At 45.1% G+C, this 20,355-nt stretch overlaps 1 protein-coding gene across 1 annotated transcript in view; it reads left to right on the top strand.

Moving 5' to 3' along the window:
- METTL25 (methyltransferase like 25) overlaps positions 1 to 20,355 on the top strand; it is a 580,957-nt gene that overhangs the window by 461,245 nt on the left and 99,357 nt on the right. Inside the window, exon 9 of the mRNA XM_085652969.1 lies at positions 18,329 to 18,422. Coding sequence (XP_085509095.1) covers positions 18,329 to 18,422 — 94 coding nt within the window. The remainder of the gene's footprint in view (positions 1 to 18,328; positions 18,423 to 20,355) is intronic.

Below are 20,355 nucleotides of genomic sequence, written 5' to 3'. Positions count from 1 at the left end.
CAGTGCTTCGTACGCTGCAGGACGTAAGAGGTCTGGCTGAGGTAACCCTACTGCCCTTTTTTGTGCTTGGCAGCATCTCGCCCACGGAGGGCTGCAAGCCACTTGAACTTGCAGCTACATGCCGTCTGTTTCCTTCCAGCTTAGATAATCTAGCTTCATTCACGATTTCTTCCGGCATCCAGACCCACTGCCCCTCTGCCTCTAACGCTATTGCACTGGGCGCCTGACCCCCAACTGTTTTGTACATAGGGTTAAAACAATCCTCACCAACTGCGGAATCAAACTGCCTTAATGTGAAATGCTCGTCATATTTATTCTGCTGTGCAACAGAAATCTGGGTGTCTAGAACACTGGGCGTATTTGCTGGCTGAAACATAATATCTCCCCCTGCACTAGAAATAATAGGTGACAGACACCTCTCCGTCAATAACTCTGAAGACACACCTGAATCAACAAACTGCTGTTAGTTAAAAATAAAGAGTTAAAAATAAAGAGTTTCTGTTTTTGTTTCAGAATTGCTTGTTTTTCAATTTCAGAGCCTTGTAATGGCTCTGAAAGGCCACCAGGTGGAGTATTTTCTTTATTTGTAACTCCCCGTGGGACTTTGGTAAATTCCCTGTCCTTGTTTTCATAAAGTTCGTTCACCGGGGAAGGAATAGAAGCTGCGCACGTGCGCACCACGCACATGTGAGGTGCCGGCCCGCAAACTGCCCGCACCGAGTGAAGGCGCTGGGGAGCCCTCACTCGACAAACAAGCCGCTACCGCTGCTGACACACCGGCTGCAGCCCTGCGCGACCCACGTTCCAGGCCCACCCACGCCTGCGTTAATACACCAGGCATAATAAGGTCTTCCCTCCCTGCCTCGCATAACACACGCAGCACTTCAAGGACAGAAGCAGCTGCCTCTATATTCATTACCTCGCAACCAGTAATAAATAAATAGCAAGAAACGCCACCAGAATTACAACCCCCTACCTCACGCCCTCAGTAGCCACTGCGCGACAGTTATTTTGCGCTCCTAGAGCTCGCCCTGCTGGCATTAGCCAATTCGAATGCGCGCCACCTGTCCAGGGCTTACCAATTGCCCAAAGCTGCCCGGGGGTGGACAATATGCGATTGCTACCCCCAGGAGCCCTCATCAAAAACTTAAACTCCAACATATTACACTACTACTTAAGAAAATATATTTGTTAATAGTGCTTACTAGATGTTCGGATCTTAGCATTAGTTTTAAAACACAGTTTGCACAGTTTGCTAAACAACTATTATACTTGGCTACACTATACCCACAAAAAATGTATCAGAACAGAGCATTCAAAACCAGCATCAGCCCAGTCAGATCAACATTGACATAGAGCCACAGAGGGCCAGTGAACCAGCTTCAGAATATTTTGTCCGCCTAAATCTAAGGCAAACATCCATGTGTTTTGTGCTAGTAGAAATGCATTGCAAACTTACATTCTGCTTCTTCATGGATCTAGGTCTTCTCTACCAGAATCTACTCAATGTATCCGGTTAGCACTATAGAAAATATGCAAATACATTTCAGATATGGCATGTTTTTCACCATTTACAAGTCCTTTCAGCTATTGACTTTGTCAAGAGACCTTTTTCACATGTGTGCTATGATGTCTGCTGGCTGTGTTTGACGTTATCAAGGGTGTATGGGTGGCCAGACCTCTATAGTGGAATGCACTTAAACTTAACACCGTCAGCACTATAAAACTAAGAACAGAAGTACGACCCTGGTCTGAGGAAGAGTGTTTTATTTACTTCACAAATGGTTATATTCTTTTTAATTTGTGTGTTTTTTCAATTTGCTCTATGTCGCTTCCTGAACACTTCGCAGATATGAGCCTGCCATGTGTTACAAAGCAAGAGCGTTGTCTTCAGGCCCTCTGATAAAATGGCTGTCCTATGGTAAGGGGAGGGTGCGGTTTTTGCATGGATGTAGTTTTTTTCTTCAATGTGTGTAAAGTGCTACACTATCAGTACGTTGTTAGCATAATGTACAGCGTACAGATGCAGTACATCCGTGCAGAAAACTGGCGCACAGACACGCTTCTCTAAATAAAAATAGGGATCAGTGCATGTGTCGTGAATCATGAGGAGTAGAAATAACTAAGACATCAAAGAGGGGGCTAAGATTAGGCTTTCAGTATAGCCGGTCACAACTGAGCACAAGAAAGTAGAAGGCCTAAGGTGATGGGAGATGAAACAAAGTGCGGAGGGTGAGATAGAAAATAAAGCAAAGAAAATGGGTCACAAAGCAAAGTGAAAATAGATAAAAGTAAGAATTAGGCAAAATGTCAGCCCGGGCTGGAGAGCCCATAGCAGTCATAATGTGGTTGTGGGCAAGACAGCTGAGATTGCATTGCCATAATCAATTTGAGAATATAGCGGAGTCTGCACTGCAGTGCTGAATGTAATTGATTGCAGAAAGTATTCTAAGTCTGCTCAAGGAAGTAAAGGTAGATATTGTGGCTTTTCTTATGTGTTCAGTTTCTGAGGTCATGAAAACTTTAAGGTCGATCCACAAATCCTTATATTTGACTCATTTATAATCGGTCCGTGTATGGTATGGAGAGCCAATCTTTGCTGAATTTGGCGTCCATTGGCCATTTAACAATAATGAATTCTATTTTTCCTGAGAAAGTTCAGAGACGTCCATTCATGCAGAGATGCAAGGCCTTTTATTAATGTGGGATATCTTGGCTTAAGGATATTTTAGATAGATTTGTGTGTCATCTACATATGGATGTGCAGTAACCCCTGCCTTCGTCATCAAGATTTTTAGCAGTTCTATATAAAGATTGAAATGCACAGACGGAAGGATAGAACCCTATGAAGCACAACAGGTGATAGGAATGTGGTCGGAAGAGGAGCTGCCCAAACTAACTAGCTGTTTGCCATTAATTAAAGAGGTGGTGAACCGTCAGAGAAACACTCCTTTAAAGTGCTTGTGGATAGAAAGATTGTAACAAGTGTATGGTGTTCAACAAGATTGGTAAAAATCATGCATGATCAGAAGGCAGACATCACTACTGTCCAGCATGCAATTTCTAGAATTTGATGGGCTGCAGTTTTGGTGCTGCAGAGACTTTGAATTCCTGTTTGATTTGGTACTAAAAACCTTTCTTGATCAATGTGTGTGAAAAGTTAGTTTGTCGACATTTCTCAATTACTTCATTCACCCAACCACTGGCCACCTCATAGATTAGGAAAGTTGGTGGGGTCATCCTGAGGTAAAAGGGTTCATTTTCGCTGCTTTTATGGATCCCAAAATGCCATATTTTATCAAAGACATTATAAGGTTTACTGTGGAGTTAATGGAAGAAGGTTGGCATTAGATATTTGACATTATTAGTTGCTCTTCAGTTAGTGGTGTATATTTGAACCAACCTTTACTTTGAGGAAACGTAGAGGGACTTCTTGCTGAGGAGTGTGCATTGTGCAGACAGAGTTTCCATTCAATATACGTTTCTGTTTTCAATCAAGGCCTCCTTTGCATTTAAAATTGGACTGAAAATCGATTTGCTCAGATGTCTCAGATGTCATGTAAAGTTAAATGTAGAAATCTCTAATAGTTGTATAGGTCAAGGTCAGTTCAAAGGATTGTTAATTTGGATTGAATGTATTTGGCTTTACTTCAGTGACTTCAGGGTCATAGTTCTTCCTAGCCATGTTTAAACTCAATAGTCTTCTTTATGGATTTGGGGATCTCCAGTGTCTATCTAATTTTGTGATCTATTTTCTCTTAGAAATAATAATTATCTATTGTTTGCAGCACTTAGTTGGTACCACTTGTTGCAGGTGGTTGGCACAGGCACTCATTTTTGGCAAAGATTATTTATATTTCGTTATCTGACTTTAATCTGTGTAAAGGAGTTGAAATGCTGAAAAGGTAGATTGAAGGAGGAAGAGAAAGATAGGAATCTGGTATGAAAACGAACCTGCAGCAAAAGGTGCTGGAGGAAAGAGGTATGAGTTGGAGTTGAGTCTGAGTGTTTTAATTCTGAAAAACTGGCGTTCTGCAGGGCCAGGTGCACACTTCTAAGGAAAACTTTGGTCACTTGCACTTATTTTTCTACAAATTAAGCACTGCTTAGTGGTAAGTTTTTTTAAAAGCTTGATTTATCAAAAGCTTTTAGCACTACATAACACTGGCCTAGCATACATCATCATACTCATCTGCTTTCACAAACCTTCCAGACACCATCTCTAGTCTGGACTTCTACTTACACACATACAGAAAACCATATCCGGTGGTCCAGCCTGCTGCTGCATCACTCCTAAAGCGTGCACTGACCTGTCGCTACACATAACAGCCTCCTAAAAGCTGAAGACCTGGCTTTTCAAGTAGTCCTACAAGGTCCTAGGTTTGACCAGACTCACACTTAGTCAGCGATAGGATATCACCCCTGGGTAATAGTGGGCTATACAAATCTGAATAACTGAAAAACAATACTTTGTTGTCCATTGTTATAACCATGCTGCAAGAGATAGGATTTAGTACTTGAGTAATTCGCAATCTTTGACATTTCTCAAGGATCATATTAGGAAAATCCTTGAACTTGAGTGTGTAGACAAAGTGTCATGTTTCCAGTGAATATCTAGGGGGAAATCCAGTGGTCTGACCAGTCCATTGCGATGGGGCTGAGGCATTCTACCTTCAAATGACTACAGCTAATATTTTGTGAGGGGAAGGTAGAGGCTTGTGCCAAGTTATGTAACAGCTTCTGGAGGGCAATAGTGTGTACATTTGATAGAATGCCCCTGTTATTAAACTTTCCTAGATAAATATTGTTGTCATTCAGTACTTATTACTGTGATTTAGTCAGTCAGATCAGTAATAAAGCATTTGTGCAAACCGTGATGCTGATAAGTGATAAGCAGCTACGTGGTTACATTAGGGAGGAGTTCAACACCACGTTCAAGAATTAAAAGGTATCAAAACTAGAGATGTTGTTTTACCAGGTTGCTGTGATGTATTAGCACTACACCACTCTTTGTGTTAATTTCACTGTCAGTACTAATTATAGCATTGCTGCATGGAACCATTATGTCTAAAATTGCATGAAATGTTGCCCTACCGATAACTCTGCAAAAATAAGAAACCCAGCTTAAAGCATTAATCAAGTTGTCAATGAAGTCATAGTGTGCGTAGGCTGATCTACAGATATGTAGATCGCCTTTTGATATTGTAATGAGCAACTTGATGATGGGGAGGACGCTCACATCTCTGGCAGCAAGCTTAAGATTCTGTAGGTTTCTTCCTTGGACTGACTGTTATGTGATGCACCTGTGTATATTTGGGGTGAAAGTACATTGAATTTGTTAGTATAGACACATGATGACTTTAAAGAGAGAGTAAGACAGCCCTGAAGGGAATGCAGTCTCTTGACATGATGGGATTAAGTGGTCTACATGGCCTCACCAGCTAATCAGCTGAAGAAGCCAAGTATCTATATTACGTGGTGTCTATCATTATCCTTTCTTCGAGAGTGTTGAAGAACGTAGGTAAGCAGTGCTACAAAGTTGTGTTTCAAAATGCTGGCATTGTTGGAAATGAACAGTCTTTGAGCCATCATGATAAATGTAACCACTGACAAGAGGGTTTAATCCATTAGGAAAAGTATGTTGAGTGTTAAGGCATTAGTCATCCATTAGGTTATTAGCTCCAGAAAACATTTTGCTAAGACTTCAATATGTCATGAATAGACATGGAGTTTCAAAGGTAAGATTAATTAAACAGGTGAGAGTAGGTTACGAATGAAAAGCAAGAATGGAAACGATTTCATGAATAGTCTTCCCTAGAAAATACTTTATACAGCTACACAAATTGCCACTTATACTTTGTTTAATTATTATCTGACTCTTGGAAAATTATAAAATATGTCAATGCAAACTGCCACAAATGCATTCCCTTGTACATGCCTGAATGTATTCAATAGACTGGTGTCTGGATTGTCTAATATTTGCCCTTCCAATATGCCCACCACAGTTTGCTAGGCCAGCTTCTTCCTATGAGCCACGAAGCACACAAATCAGTTGAACAGATTTTAGTAGATTCAATAGACTGCTTTAAATCGGGCTATTAGTTGAGAGGGACGAGAACCCGACTGAAGTAATATTCTCAATCCTTGTAAGGGTGAACCACAAATATCACTAAATAAACCTCAGCTCTAACTTCTGGCAGCTATGGCACAGAGCAAATAGGCTTAACTTTAGAGTCATTGTGTAAAGTATATATGCAATTCTTAAACAGTAATAAAGTCAGAACACAACACAATAAAAATCCTAAACCAATTTAGAAAAATAGAGAACATTTTGTATTAAATAAAATGAAACCAAAATGACAACAATCATCAAAAGAGGCGAATTAGAGATGAGAATAGAATAATAAGCACAAAGTGACACTGATAGTCAATGGCCGCAGTAGAAGAGGACTAAGGTGCAATTTGACGCTGAACAAGGTGGAGCGTGGATTGAATACACCAACCAGGTTTGACATAGCCAAAGATTTTACTTTCTGTCTTTAGACCTTGAAGTCCCAATCCACCATTGGAGTATACTTATAAAGCCCCCCAGGACCTCATGGGAGCACTTAGAGACTCACAGAGTGGCAGGCAGTGGCAGAAAAAGGTCCAGTCCTGGTCAGCTGGCCGGTTGCAGGTAAAAGGCCTCTCGTAGCATGTTGTGTCCCTGTAGCTTGAACAGGAGGTCAGTATTATGACCTTGGAGTTCGTTCTCCTGTGTACGAGAGAGAGAGAGAGAGAGAGCAGGTCCATTCCTCTGGTCTCTTCTCAGCTTGCAGGCAGCAGGTTCAGTCCTCTTCTGATCTTCCACGGGTCCAAGAGTGTTCTGACGAGGGTACTGTGGGTGCCACATGTATTCCTGGTACCAGTATGTGGGTGGGGACATCTCCTGGCCACTCCCTAATCAAGTTAAACCTTTCCAGTGGTGACCCTACCCTTTTTTGCTACTCTTCCTGTAGGTTGTACTTTAAGCTATCCCACAGTTCCCCTCTCTCCCTAAATCCAGCATGGCAGTAGCTTTCCTTCCCTGATCAGAGCTCTCTGTGCCCATCCAGAGATATGGATATGAAAATGGTAACCCATCCCCTGTGGTCACTCTAAAACAGTTATGGGGCAGCTGTCCCTCCCACGGGAATTAGGATAGGGGCTTATAGGTAAGTTAAATGTACCAATCAGTTTTTGTGCTTACAAGATGGTTTCTGACATTTTGTAAGATGTGTACTTCCCATGAGCCATGAGGTGTGGTAGCTAATTGGTCATTAATGTGTGAGGTCATAAGCAGTGCATTGCGGAGGTGTAAGTTATAGTTATCTCAGGTAACTATAACTGCTGAATTTCTATGGTTTTGTATGAGTGAAATCTGAGCCTAACTATAACGTCCCTGTAACCTTTGTTTTTTTGAGTGAATTGCTAAGTTTTTTAAAATGCAATTTCCTAACTACAGCGTCCCTGTAATGTTTGGTAATTTACAGTAAATTTCTATGTGTTTTAAAATGTTATTTGCTAACTATAATGTCCCTGTAACCTTTGGTTTTTTTTTTAGCAAATTTCTATGTTTTTTATTTTATTTCCTAACTATAATGTCCCTGTAACCTTTAGTTATTTAATTGAGTTTATAAGGTTTATTTCCTAACTGTAATCTTCAACCTTTGAGAGTGAGTGTGTGAGTGAGTGCAGGAGTGTCTATGTGTGTGTGTGATTGCATAAGTGCCTCAACGGATGTGTGTGAGTGTGTCAGTGGGGCTGGGAGTAGCTGCATAAGTGTCTCACTGGGTGTCTGAGTGGGTGCGTGAGTGGGCCTGTGAGTGCATGTGTGAGTGTCTGAATGGGCATCTAAGTGGATGCATGAGTGTCAGAGTGGGTTTGTGAGAGGGTGTGAGCGTGTCTAAGAGGGGTTGCGAGTGCCTCCATGAGTGTGTGAGTCAGTCTGTGAGTGAGGTCATGAGTGTCTGAGTGGGTCTGCGAGTGTGTGACAGTCTCTGTGTGAGTCTCTGAGTGGGTGTGTGAGTCTCTGAGTGGGTGTGTGAGTCAGTGCATGAGCCTCTGAGTAGGTCTGCGAGTGGGTGAGAGAGAGTATGAGTGGTTCAGTAGGTGGGTGCATGAACGTTTGAGTGGGTCTGTGAGTGGTTGTACCTTTCTGAGTGCATCTGTGAGTGGGTGCATAAGTGTCTGAAAGGGTCTGTGAAAGGCTGTGAGAGTGTCTGAGTGGTTCTGTGAGTGAGTACAAGAGTACCTGAGTGTGTGAGTGAGTGTGAGAGTGTCTGAGTAAGTCTGTGAGTGGGTGTGTGAGTGGGTCTCTGCATGCCTGAGTGTATAAGTGGGTGTCTATGTGTCAGTAGCTATGTCAGTGTCTGGGCTACAATGAAACCGCACCTGCCCCTTTATCCAAAAAGAGTCCAGAGGTCTACAAGATATCTACCCAAGTGGAGTACTTTCTACTGGTTAATTACGAAGTGCTAACATTTTAGGTAAATGTCCAGTTCATATTCTACAGCTGCGTAAAGGAGCACTAGGAAATGTCACCAGTGAAATTGTGTGCATTTTGGCAATATGATTGTTACTCGTGCGTCTTTATCCAGAAATTTGTGATAACATGAATCTTCCTATAGAGAAGAAGATGAGAGTACAAAATGGTAAATCTCCACCACACAAGGGTCCTCCCTCTTAACTATATGAAGTAAGTGCTTCTTTGTTTGGTGGAGATATCCTCATATTCCTCAGCATCAAGAACGCGTCGCCAAAATCAGCTGGAAAAGCACTGGGGGGCCTTTTGATAAGCTGCCCATCATCCTGGCAAAAGGCGGGAAGACCATTGCATACTACTAAGGTGCACGGGGTAGGGCCAAACTGGCAGAGCTTCAGGTTATTTTGCACATTTGTATTCTTGTAGTCATTTAAAGGGAGAACCATGGACTCTGCTCTCACCAGGTAAGGAGAAGACAGAATCCACTTGTCACAGCCGCTACACATTGCGCACCAATAGATTAACGATGCATTCACCTCCACGAAGCATTTCAGATCGTCTTTCAATGTGGAATTGTCGAGAAAACACACTTGCTTTGCCTTTATCTAGCCCTGGAGGTCAGGATCATTTGTCCTTTAAGAAGTGAACCTTCAATTGGGGTTAATTTCTGTAAAAATTAAGCGGGTCCTCATGCCAGCTCCCCGGCGACAGTCCTCCAATCCAGCTTGCTTGCAGTCTACTACCCTCTGCTTTCTGTCTACCTGTTGCCCTCTGCTCATTTTTCTGCCCTCTGTTTTGCCTTTTTCTGCCCTTTGTTTTGCCTTTCCTGCTCGTTTTTCTGTCCTCTGTTTTGCCCCTTCTGCTCATTTTTCTGCCCTCCGTTTTTCCTTTTCTGCTCGCCTTTCTGCCCTCTGTTTTGCCATTCCTGCTGGTTTTTCTGCCCTTTGTTTTGCCTTTTTCTGCTTGTTTTTCTGCCCTCTGTTTTGCCCTCTTCTGCTCTGTTTTGCCTTTCTACTCATTATTCTGCCATCTGTTTTCCCTTTCTGCTCATTTTTCTTCCCTTTGTTTTCCTGTATCCGCTTGTTTTTCTGCTCTCTGCACATTTGTCTGCCCTCAGTTTTGCCTTTTTCTGCTTGATTTTCTGCCTTCTCTTGTCTTTCCTGCTCATTTTTCTGATCTCTGTTTTGCCTTTTCTGACCTGTTTTGCCTTTTCTGTTTATTCTTCTGCCCTTTGTTCTGCCTTTTCTGCTTGTTTCTCTGCCCTGTTTTGCCTTTCCTGCTCATTTTCTGCCCTCTCTTTTGTCTTCATCTGCAATGAGGGGCCCACGTCTACCTGGATGCCCAGACCTCATTATAGTGGGGATCTAAGAGATGTTTTAGACAGGCTACAGGGAGGAGTGAAGCTACTGTGGCTGGATTAGGTAAAACTGTTTCTTTACTCCAAGGGCTTGCACTGGTTAAATCCAAATACTATCATACCGTCTGTCATTAAAAAAAGTTGAAGCTTACCTATTGGGAGCATGAAGAGGTAAAACTGTCCAATCAGGGAGGCTTGGTGCACACGACCACACACTTTATAGAGGTCAAGCCACTTCCTTCCATTGAGAATCATATGGACGAGATTGATCCTCCTTTCAGAAAAGCCCTATACTTAAGGTTTAGGTTGCGTACACTCCCCCTTGCCACATTTACAGCCAAATGGAAAGGTAGCCTTGGGGTTAGCAACATTTTTCTTGCATGCAGAGTGGTGAAGAGACTGATGTCATTTATTGTTCTTTCGTCCTAATTATCGTAAGCAGCGGAAGAGTTGGATTGTTCCTCTATGTAATTTCCCATGTGTCCGCCAGTACAGGGTAGCGAATAGAGAAATATAAAGCTGACACGTCTCCTGTCATTGTTTTTTCAATTGCTAAGTATTTAGAGATAATTTGGCGTAAATGTTCTCTCTTTCTGCCCCCACAGTCCTAGCCTACTCCCAGTTAGTCAACACCACGGCCTTAACCCATTTAATTATCACTTTTTAATATCATACTGTATTGTTTTATTGTTCTTATCAAACCAGTGTTGCTGCTATGCGAGTTAATTATTAAGATGTTGTGTATTTGTACTGTATTGCTGATTTGTCACTTGATGGTCTATGACTGAAATAAAGTACTTAAATGGAAACATAAGTCTATGGAAAATGCTTGGCGATTTTGCATTGTGGCACCCCCTTTTTTTCTCTGCCCCTGCTTGAAGGTGACCCCCAACATTTTCTAGCACAAAGTGGTCAAAATTTAGCATCTTTTGGAAGTGTTGAGTGGAGATTCGTCAAACAGTGCCAAAGGTATTAGCAACACAAAAAACGCTTTACGAATGAAACAGCTGACCAAACTATAACCATCTAGTGGTGACTGCCACTGGGTGACATATTTATATATATATATATATATATATATATATATATATATATATATATATATATATATATTTTTTTTTTTTAACTCTTTTTATTAACATTTTCATTTCCAACCATTTCTACCATACCATATCGTTTTATACAGTGCGTTTTACATCCGTCTTGTATCAGCCTGTGCCGTACAATAATGACCCCTTTCAGTATCCCCTTTCCCTGTGCACCCGCCCCTGCAACCACTTCAAACCACCTTCCATCAGTACTTTTTATACACACCCCGGCTAGTCTGAATTTTCCGATGGGGCTTCTGCCTGTGGGGGCTCACAGATGTTACCCCTATATTCATTCCATTTTCCCCATATCTTATTCCATTTTTGGGGGCAACCTCTGTGTATGTAGACCGATTTTTCGGTCACCATTATGTCGTCCATTCCATTGCACCACTTTCGGAGTGTCGGGACTTGCTGGGCTCCCCACTGCTGCGCAATATCTCTTTTTGCTAAGGCCATCCCTAGTGCTACCCATGTTTGCACTGTCTGATTAAGGTCCACGCCCTCCCAAACGTTTAATATGCATCCCCTTGGGTCAGGAACCAGTGTTATACCAGTGACCTGCGCGATTGTGCGCACTATTGCTTTCCAGTAGTTCTGGATTGCTACGCATTGCCATATTATGTGCCAGAACGTTCCCGGCTCCCCACATTGTCTAACACACAGCGGTGTATCGGCTCTGTGTAATTTATGCAGTAGTGTCCTGGTGTAATAGGTACGATGTAGGATCTTCAGTTGTATTAATTTAAATGTAGCTGATATCGCCACTTCTCTTGGTGATGCTAGCGCTTCCTGCCAGTCCATCTCATCTAACTCACCCACGTCAGTCTCCCATCTAGCTTTGAGGGTTTTTGTATGTGAGTGAGATTGCTTTCTTCGTCATATGGTCAGTCAGGAGCCTGTCTTCGAGGGGTGAGGATTCTGGCAGTTTAGTTCCGTGTGGTATTATGGCTGTTAGAGCATGTCGTATTTGTAAGTATCTAAACGTCCCTGTATCAGCCAATCCATAGCTCTGTTGCAGTTCCGCAAACGGAATGGTCTCCCCCTTTTTCCATACGTCCCCCACCCTTGAGATACCGATCAGGTCCCATTGTCTGAATCCCTTCGAGTTCTTTAGTCTTCCCAGCTTATTTGTGTCCCAGAGTGGTGTCGCCTTTGTGATGACTCCTTCCCAACCCATATCCCTCTGTACTTCATGCCAGATTTTAATTGTATGGGCTGTGGGGCCTATGAGTTGTTTATGTTGATTCCTGTTGTAGAGTACTCCCATAAGATTGTCTACACCCAACAGATGCCTATCCATGCGATAGGCCGGGTCTTCCTGAGCAGCGTGAAGCCATTGGTTGATGACCGCCAGGTGTGAGGCCCAGTAGTGTACCTTAATGTTGGGGAGCGCTATTCCTCCATCATACCAGCCCTTCACTAATTTGTGCAACGCTATACGCGTCGCCTTACCATGCCACAGCTGCTTGTTTAGTTCGTTATTTATTTCCCTGAAATATGCTGGCGCGATCGGAAATGGTGTGTTTTGCAGGGCGTATAGAAACCTCGGGAGTGCCATCATTTTAAAGAGGGCCGCCCTGCCTAAGAGGGTGAGCGGTAACGCACGCCAGCACTGCACATCTCTGCGGAACCGCTCCAGAGGTTTCTTGAGATTTTCAGCTATGAAGTGGGCATCCTGCGCTGTGATATGGATACCCAGATATTTGAACCCTTCCGGCACTATCTTGGCAGCACAATTATACGGGAGGCGAGGCTGAGCACCTGCGAGTACATAGATATGCGATTTCGTCCAGTTTATGGTATATCCTGAAACCCGGCCGAACGCCGCACAGATATCCATGAGGCAATTAAGGGAGCGGGTCGGCGAGGCCAGATAAAGGAGTATGTCGTCTGCGTAGAGCGATATTCGGTCCTCCCATCCCGGAGCCCACTTAAGCCCACGGATTACTTGGTCTTGCCGTATCCACGCCGCCAAGGGCTCCAGCACGAGTGCGAATAGGAGTGGCGACAATGGACAGCCCTGCCGCGTCCCCTTTGCCAGTGGAAAGGTGTCTGAGATTCTCCCATTGGCCACCACCTGAGCCATCGGTTTCGTATAGAGCAGTTCCACCCATTTTATGAAGTTGGGACCAAAACCCAAATGGTGAAGGACCGCGAATAAGAATGGCCACTCCACCCTATCGAACGCCATTTGTGCGTCCACGGAAAGAATTATAGCGTCTTCCTCAATTAGGGACTTGCGTGCCATCACACTATGCACTCGCCGTAGGTTTTGTGCTGTGTTTCGGTGAGGCATAAACCCCGATTGATCCGGGTGAACCACTTCCCCCAAATAGGGCTGCAGCCGCGTCGCAAGCACCTTGGCCAGTATCTTGGCTTCTGCGTTGATCAGGGATATGGGCCTGTATGACATGCAACTGTTTGTCGGTTTGCCCGGCTTGTGTATCGCTACTATCGTTGCCAGGCGCTGGTCCCTGGGAAGCTCCCCCTTCTCTAAGCTATCGTTGTACATGTTCAATAGGTGGGGCGTTAGGACCGTAGCCATGTGCCTGAAGAGCTCTACCGGGATACCATTAGGTCCCAGGGCTTTACCAGTGTGGAGCGCGAGTATCGCCTGAGTCGTTTCGTCCTGTGTAATGTCCGCCTCAAGTGCGTCCACTGCCGTCTGAGCCAACTTTGGCATTTGGATGTCATGCAGGAAGGCTCTGTTGTCTTCTATGGTGGCCGCAGCTGTTGGCGTATAGATACGTTCATAGTGTGCCGCCAGTTCCTCTACTATGGCCTGGGGGTCTGTGATAGTCGTGCCATTCTGTGTGACGAGCTCCGCTATCCACCTATTTGCTTTGTCTTTCTTGTCTAACCACGCCAGCAGTTTACCTGCTTTGTCACCCTGTTCATATACTGTGTACTGTGTGCTTTGTAGTCTGAATTCGAGATTTCGCTTCCTCCCATACAAATGTCTTGTACTCCTGTTGTGCTAGCTGTAGCCCGTGCGTGGTTGCTGCCGTGATGTCGGCTGCATGCTCCGCCTCTGCCCTTTGTAAATTGTCTTCTAATGAAAGGAGGTGTTGGCGTTGTCGCTTTTTGTGATGTGATACGGATGATATGGCCTGGCCCCGTAGGACCGTTTTATAGGCTTCCCAGAGCGTCGCTGGTGACTTCACCGTTCGCTCATTCTGAGTAAAGTATCGTTTGATGGCGGTGACCAATTTTTTCTTAATCTCTTTAACCGTTAAATAGTATGGGTAAATCGGGAATAGCCTACGCCTGTCTGGGATGCCTGACGAGCAGGTTATCAGTATCGGGGAGTGGTCCGATATTCCCCTGGGCAAGTGCGCCACTTCTGCTATCTGTTCCACCCCTAGCACCTGGGTAAATATGTGATCTATTCTCGACTCACTGTTATGTACTCCTGAGTGGAATGTGTATTGCCTATCATGTGGGAATTTCGCACTCCAGGCGTCCGTTAGGCCGATCGTGTCTATGAAGTCTTTCAGTTTTGAACTGGAGCTGCTGGATCCTCTAGTGGGTCGCCTATCTATGGTCGCATCAATCACAGCGTTGAAATCCCCCCCCTATAATTGTTGCCTCTTGCGGGAGCGAGAGCAGAAATGCGCCTAGGTCTGGGAGCGCGGAACCATGCAATGCCGGCGGGATATATACCGACACAAAGTTGTACCTTCTCCCTTCCCACTGGGCCGCCAATGCCGCGAATCTGCCCTGCGCGTCGGGCCAGGTCTGTTGTATTACCAATGGACATCGCTTGTGGATCAGTATTCCCACACCCCTGGATCCGGAGGTGAACTCCGAAAGGACTCCCATTTTGTACCCCCACCTGTCCAAGGTTCGACACGCGGAACCTACCAAGTGCGATTCTTGCAATAGCGCCACCGCCGGTCCCTTCCCTTTAATGTATTGTAATACCAGCCCTCGTTTTATCTTGTCCCCCAGCCCGTTGACGTTCCATGACAGAACTGTGATTACAGGTGTGGTCTGCGATATGCGGGTTGTGAGTCTCAGTTATTGACTGTTCCACGTCCAGCCCCATATTCTATGTTGTCTTGTATGCGTAGTGTACAATGCACGTAGGGAAGAGAATTTATGCGGATGTCGCTTTGGCTTGTGGTATGCAGATAAACTTTTCGTAACAAAACCCCCTGTAAACACCCCTTACCCCACACCCTCCTCCCTGCTTCCCTGCCCCGCGGATTCCAAACTACCCACCACCCCAACTGAGCAGAGTGCTTTCTCCCCATAACTTTGTACTTGCGTGCCAGGGGGGAGATGCCAGTTGCACCCTGTCCTAGTCTCCCCCTCAGAAGTTCAATATGTCCACGGTTGTAATGATGACCAAGTTCTGGCCGTGCGAGCCACTTTCACAGCTTCTATCTGTATGGTACCGTTCTCTTTGGAAGGTAGGTCGTTACAATGCCGGTGAGAGTCTCTGAAGAGGAAGCCCAAGTCCAATCCCCACGGCCGCCTCCCGGGCGTTGCACTGGTCGTCCTGCCGCTGTTCTGCTTGACCCAGTGGTGCAGTTTGTAGGTCTCTGCGCCGCTCCATTGCGTCCCGTGGATTTCCGCCAACCCTCTAGCCATTCTGTTGCCTCCTCCGGTGACATGAAGAACCATGTCTTGCCCTCCGCCTCTACCCTGAGCTTTGCGGGGAAGAGCATTGCATATTTCAGTTCTCTCCTCCTGAGTTCTTTCTTCACATCCAGGAAGTCTCTACGCTGCTTGGTTACTAGCGCTGTGTAGTCCGGGTATATCTCTACCTTGCTATTCTCCACTTGGAGCGGGGGGCGACTCGCGTTGTCTGCAAAATGGCGTCCCGGTCTCGGAAGTTGAAAATTCTGGCTAGTAGAGGTCTTGGCGGGGCTCCTGGTTTGTGCGCACCTCCTGGCACCCTGTGCGTACGTTCCACTGAGAAAAACCCAGACAGACCTCTAGGTTGGAGTTTAGTCTTAACTAGATCTTCCACAAACAAGTCCAATGCCGGACCACGTATGGTCTCCGGCACTCCCACTGAGCGGATATTATTGCGGCGGGAGCGCCCTTCTTGGTCATCCAGTTTCGCTTCCAGTTGTTTCTGTACCCTTTCCAGAGACCTCACTTTGTTTTGTAGCAGCGTTGTCTCTGTGGACAGGTTCGCCGTCGTGTCCTCCACCTCTTTCAGCCTGTCGTTAATTTTGGACACGTCTGCCCTTAGCAGTGTAATATCTGTGGAGATCGTACCTATCGAAGTTTGCATTTGAGTCAGTGTGCGCATTACATCGTGCACGATAATCCCCTTAGGCTGACCGGCCTGCACTTCATCCTCACTCTTCCCGTGAGTCTCTGGGGTCCGCGACCTCTCTACGCGGTAGGCATACTTGTCTAATTTTCCTGCTTGCGTCCCACGTTGGCCTTTTCCCCCCATGGTGCTTACCCCGTCGTGCGGCGTCGTGGGCAGCCGTTCGGGAAGTCGGTAGTCGCCGCTGCCTGACTGCACCGACAAGGCCAGCGCTCTGCCTTTCGGTTTTCCCTCCTTCCCTCGCCGCCGTTTGTGCAGGGAGTCGTCGTTTAATATACGCCTGCTCCTCACCGTTTGCGTTGTAGACTCGGACTGGGGGGCACCGCTGCGGTGTGTCTTTCCGCTCCGCGTCTCTTTTACAACCTGGTAGGGCTGTGAGGGGGGGGGGGCTCCGGTGCTCAATTCAGTCCCCTTTGCGCACCATGTCACTTTTCACCAGCTGATGTGCGGCCCCAGAGCACTCTCCTTAGACACCAGTGGCCGATGGGTCGAACCTCAGGCCCGGGTGCCCCACCGCATTCTCTGTCGGGGCCAGACCAGCCCGCACCCAGGGACACGCCGTAATTTCGGGCCGCGAATCTCACGCCCAGGGAACCGGTCCAACTTCTCTTCAGTGGCGCCCCCACCTCGCAGATTCAGGGGGGGGGCCGTGCGCCTGTGTCCTCCCCTCTCCGGAGCACCCCAGTCGCACAACGCCGCCGGTCCGGATTACCTTGTCCCCTCTGTTATCCACGCACCTCGTCTTGCCACCTGGCGCCTCCCTGGGGGGTTCTCACCTTCACGAGGCCCGGGTCCACCTCTGTACAACCTCCCGAGAGGTACCGAGGGCAAGCGCCCCTTATTCCATCGGGCCAAGGCCCCGCTGCATCATCCGGCGCGCCGCCTCTGCCTCTTGCGTGGTCCCGCGCCGGGCTCCTCCTCCCCGGCCGCGTTCTTCTACTCCAGGCCCCGGTCGCAGTCCCGGGAAGCAGGCCGCACCCCCGGCTCCGCCGATGTGGTCTCTGAGGAAGCTCCGACAGCCCCGAGACAGCGCCCGATTGCTGCCGATGCCTTCCGGTGGTCGGTGCACACGTTAGTAGTCGCCGTGGAAGCGGATTACTGGCAGGATTTACGGAGCGAGATCTAGCGAGCGCGGAGCTCTCCTAGACTGCGGCCATTGCTGTCGGCTGCTAGCCACGCCCCTCATATATATATTTTATATATATATATTCTAAACTTTTCTCTTTTAAAAACAGCTTATATTTATGGAGCACCATTGGTTTCATGTTAATTGAAGACATTCCTTCAGAATAGCTTGTCTTGACTTGAAAGCATTGCTTCTTGGCCCATCTTTACAGGAGTTTTAAATCTGTCACCATTTTGGGGCATGTTTATCCCCCAGTTGACCTTGTACCTTGAAAACGAGCCAAACAGTACTGAAGTATTTGGAACAGATCAACATATTAATGCTCTGGCTTCCTCTTCGCTAACTGTAATGTCCTTAAAGTAAGAGTTAGCTCTCAGTAAACTAGTGACTCCGTAAAAGAGGAATAAGAGTAGCCAACATCCTTGTTTAGTAATATTCCACTTAATGGATTCTAATAGAGTCCCATTACTAACTACTTGTTTGAAGGAACCCTCATATATCACCTTAACCCATGAAATTAAACTTGCCTCCACAACCAAGTATTCCATGCCAGGAAAGTCTTCTCCATGTCAATTCCGTAATCACCTGGTGGTCTTTTCTCTACTGTTCACCACTAATTTTTCTACCCTTCATCTCTACTAAATCCTGTTGTACTCTTGCGTTGCCCAATACCCTTCTATCATTGATACATGTGGGAAGTTATTATTATTTGTATTGTGCTTTTGTCTTGTTTATAGTTTTATTGGAATTGCTGTGGCAGAGCGATCTGATGCGTGAGGGCTATGAGTGTGCTCTAAAATCACTTAAATAAATATCTACCACTTTGGTTAATGATTGTTATGTTGTTACAAACACTTGTGATATGTGTGTGTAGGAATGGAATTCATAACATAATATTGGCAGTTGTTGTATTTAAAAATGAAAGCTTCTGGAGATGTAAATGAAAATATTTTCTTTTCAGTGACCGTCGGGTTGGGAAAGCATTTTCCAAATCATCCTGCTTCTTAGATTATTGCAGAGAGTCTCTCAAGAACCTTGGCCTGGATGAGTCAAAGGTCAGTGTTTTAAGATGTGCTGTTAAATTCAGTCTGCTTCTTATCTTCGGTTGTTTCCATAAAATAACAAGCATTGGCAGAGCCAATAGATCTGGCATTGATTGCCAGGCTTTTGGAAATTCTTGTTTTGTTTGGTCTGACTTTTTGCTAAACTATATTGCTGGGGAAGCTGCTGGGCCCTTGTCAATCTAAAAAGAAATGGCTAATATAAAAAATATTTTTAGTCTCAAAAAGCACACATTGTCGTAGGAGTCTCTAGCACAGAAGGCAAATACTTTGTGTTCGATGTGCTCCTTATGAAAGGACATTTTAATTCCTCCGTTCCTTTGAGGAGGTTTTTACCATTTTTCCTCTTAATATTAAATATTATAAGTATCACTCTGTTAAAATCATTCTGTTCTTTATAGTTTTTGACTGTCGTGCTTAACCTGTGGTCTGTAAGTCACTGGGGGTCCGCAAACTCTACTCGGGGTTCGCAACCACTTAGAAAATCAAATAATCTTAACACATTAATAAAATCTATGGGCCTAATTTATTTGTTGCCAGATGGTCCGTTTCTCTATCAGGGCGACGAAGTTAATTACTAAAGCATTGACAGGAACCGCTGTCATCGCAGTACTTGTCAATGCTTTTTGCAGTTTGGTGCAGAGCTCCATCAATATCACGGATCCTCGCACCAAACTTATCTTTTTTGTTTTCGAAAAGAAAATCTTGAAGCTGGATTTTCTTTTGGAGTCATCTCCCATGCCAAGGGGGCATTTAATGCGTTTTACTATTCCTTACCATCAGGGTTAGCCTGGTGGTGATGGACAGTAAAGAATACAGCTATATGTCCACCCATCCTAATTGGGCCAATAGCTATATAGCCAAATCTCTGATGACCCTTATACCGTTGGAGAAGTTTGGCCATGGTGGTGATGGAGTAGTCACCACCGTGGCCAAACTATGGTCCACCCACATTTAAAACAGGCAGGCAGACCACTATGATGGCGGGGTCATCTTTGTAACGGACTTCCCTCTCCGCCAACATATAAATTCGGCCCCATGTAAATAGAGAAGAAAAATTGAAAACAGTCAATTTTAAAATGTTCTGTAAGTTTGAAGGAATTTGAAATTGGAGTTTAAAAATTATGTTGATATACTCAGATGGATTTGTGGGAACAGCGCAAGTACATCAAACAGATTATAGTATGAATGATCGATGGCCTCAATTAAAATTAAAAAAATTCTCCCTTCCCATGAAAATTAAAATATTGTTTTATTGTTAATATTTGCTTGTAAATTAATTAAACTGTTTCATCATTTGTGTATTTATTTGAAGAATGCTTGATTCTGCATTTGTGTGTATTGTTTTAAGGTTCGAATGATCTAAATTCACAGTCCCCAGCTTCAAGTTACGTCTCAGAGGGAGATCTCCGGATTCCAGTGTTGATTCAGTGGAGGTCCCCAGATTCAAGTAATGATTAAGTGGGGGTCCACAAAAGAAGTGACGTAGAACCACTCTTCCATGAATTAATGTATGCAGTTCATACACTGTGTGGTTAACACATAGCATAAAAATAGCAGAGAAAATGTTTAACGTGAGAAATTAGTCTCTAACAAAATAAAATAGTTAATGGATAATTTGAGTTTCCAACATAAGTATAAAACAATCCCTCATCCTGTTTGTAACACATTTCCAATTAATCTGATGATATGGTATGCAGCCTGCATTAAGAAACATAGGGGGCGTGGCCAAGCATCGAACCATGATGGCCGCCTAGAGTAGCAGCTCCGTAACCCTAAATCCCCCACGTATATCCGACACTCCGATCCGTTTTCCCTGAATAGAGAAACTTGAACCGGTGGCCTGACAGCAACGAATCCGGCAACTCCCGGTCTTGACGGAAGTCGGTAGCCGGAGTTACGGGAGTTGACTGAAAGGGGCCTATCG

Source organism: Triturus cristatus, chromosome 4_1 (assembly GCF_964204655.1).
Source record: "Triturus cristatus chromosome 4_1, aTriCri1.1, whole genome shotgun sequence".
NCBI lineage: Eukaryota > Metazoa > Chordata > Amphibia > Caudata > Salamandridae > Triturus > Triturus cristatus.
Note: the sequence above shows the minus strand (reverse complement) of the source record. Positions and strands in the feature narration are given on the sequence as shown.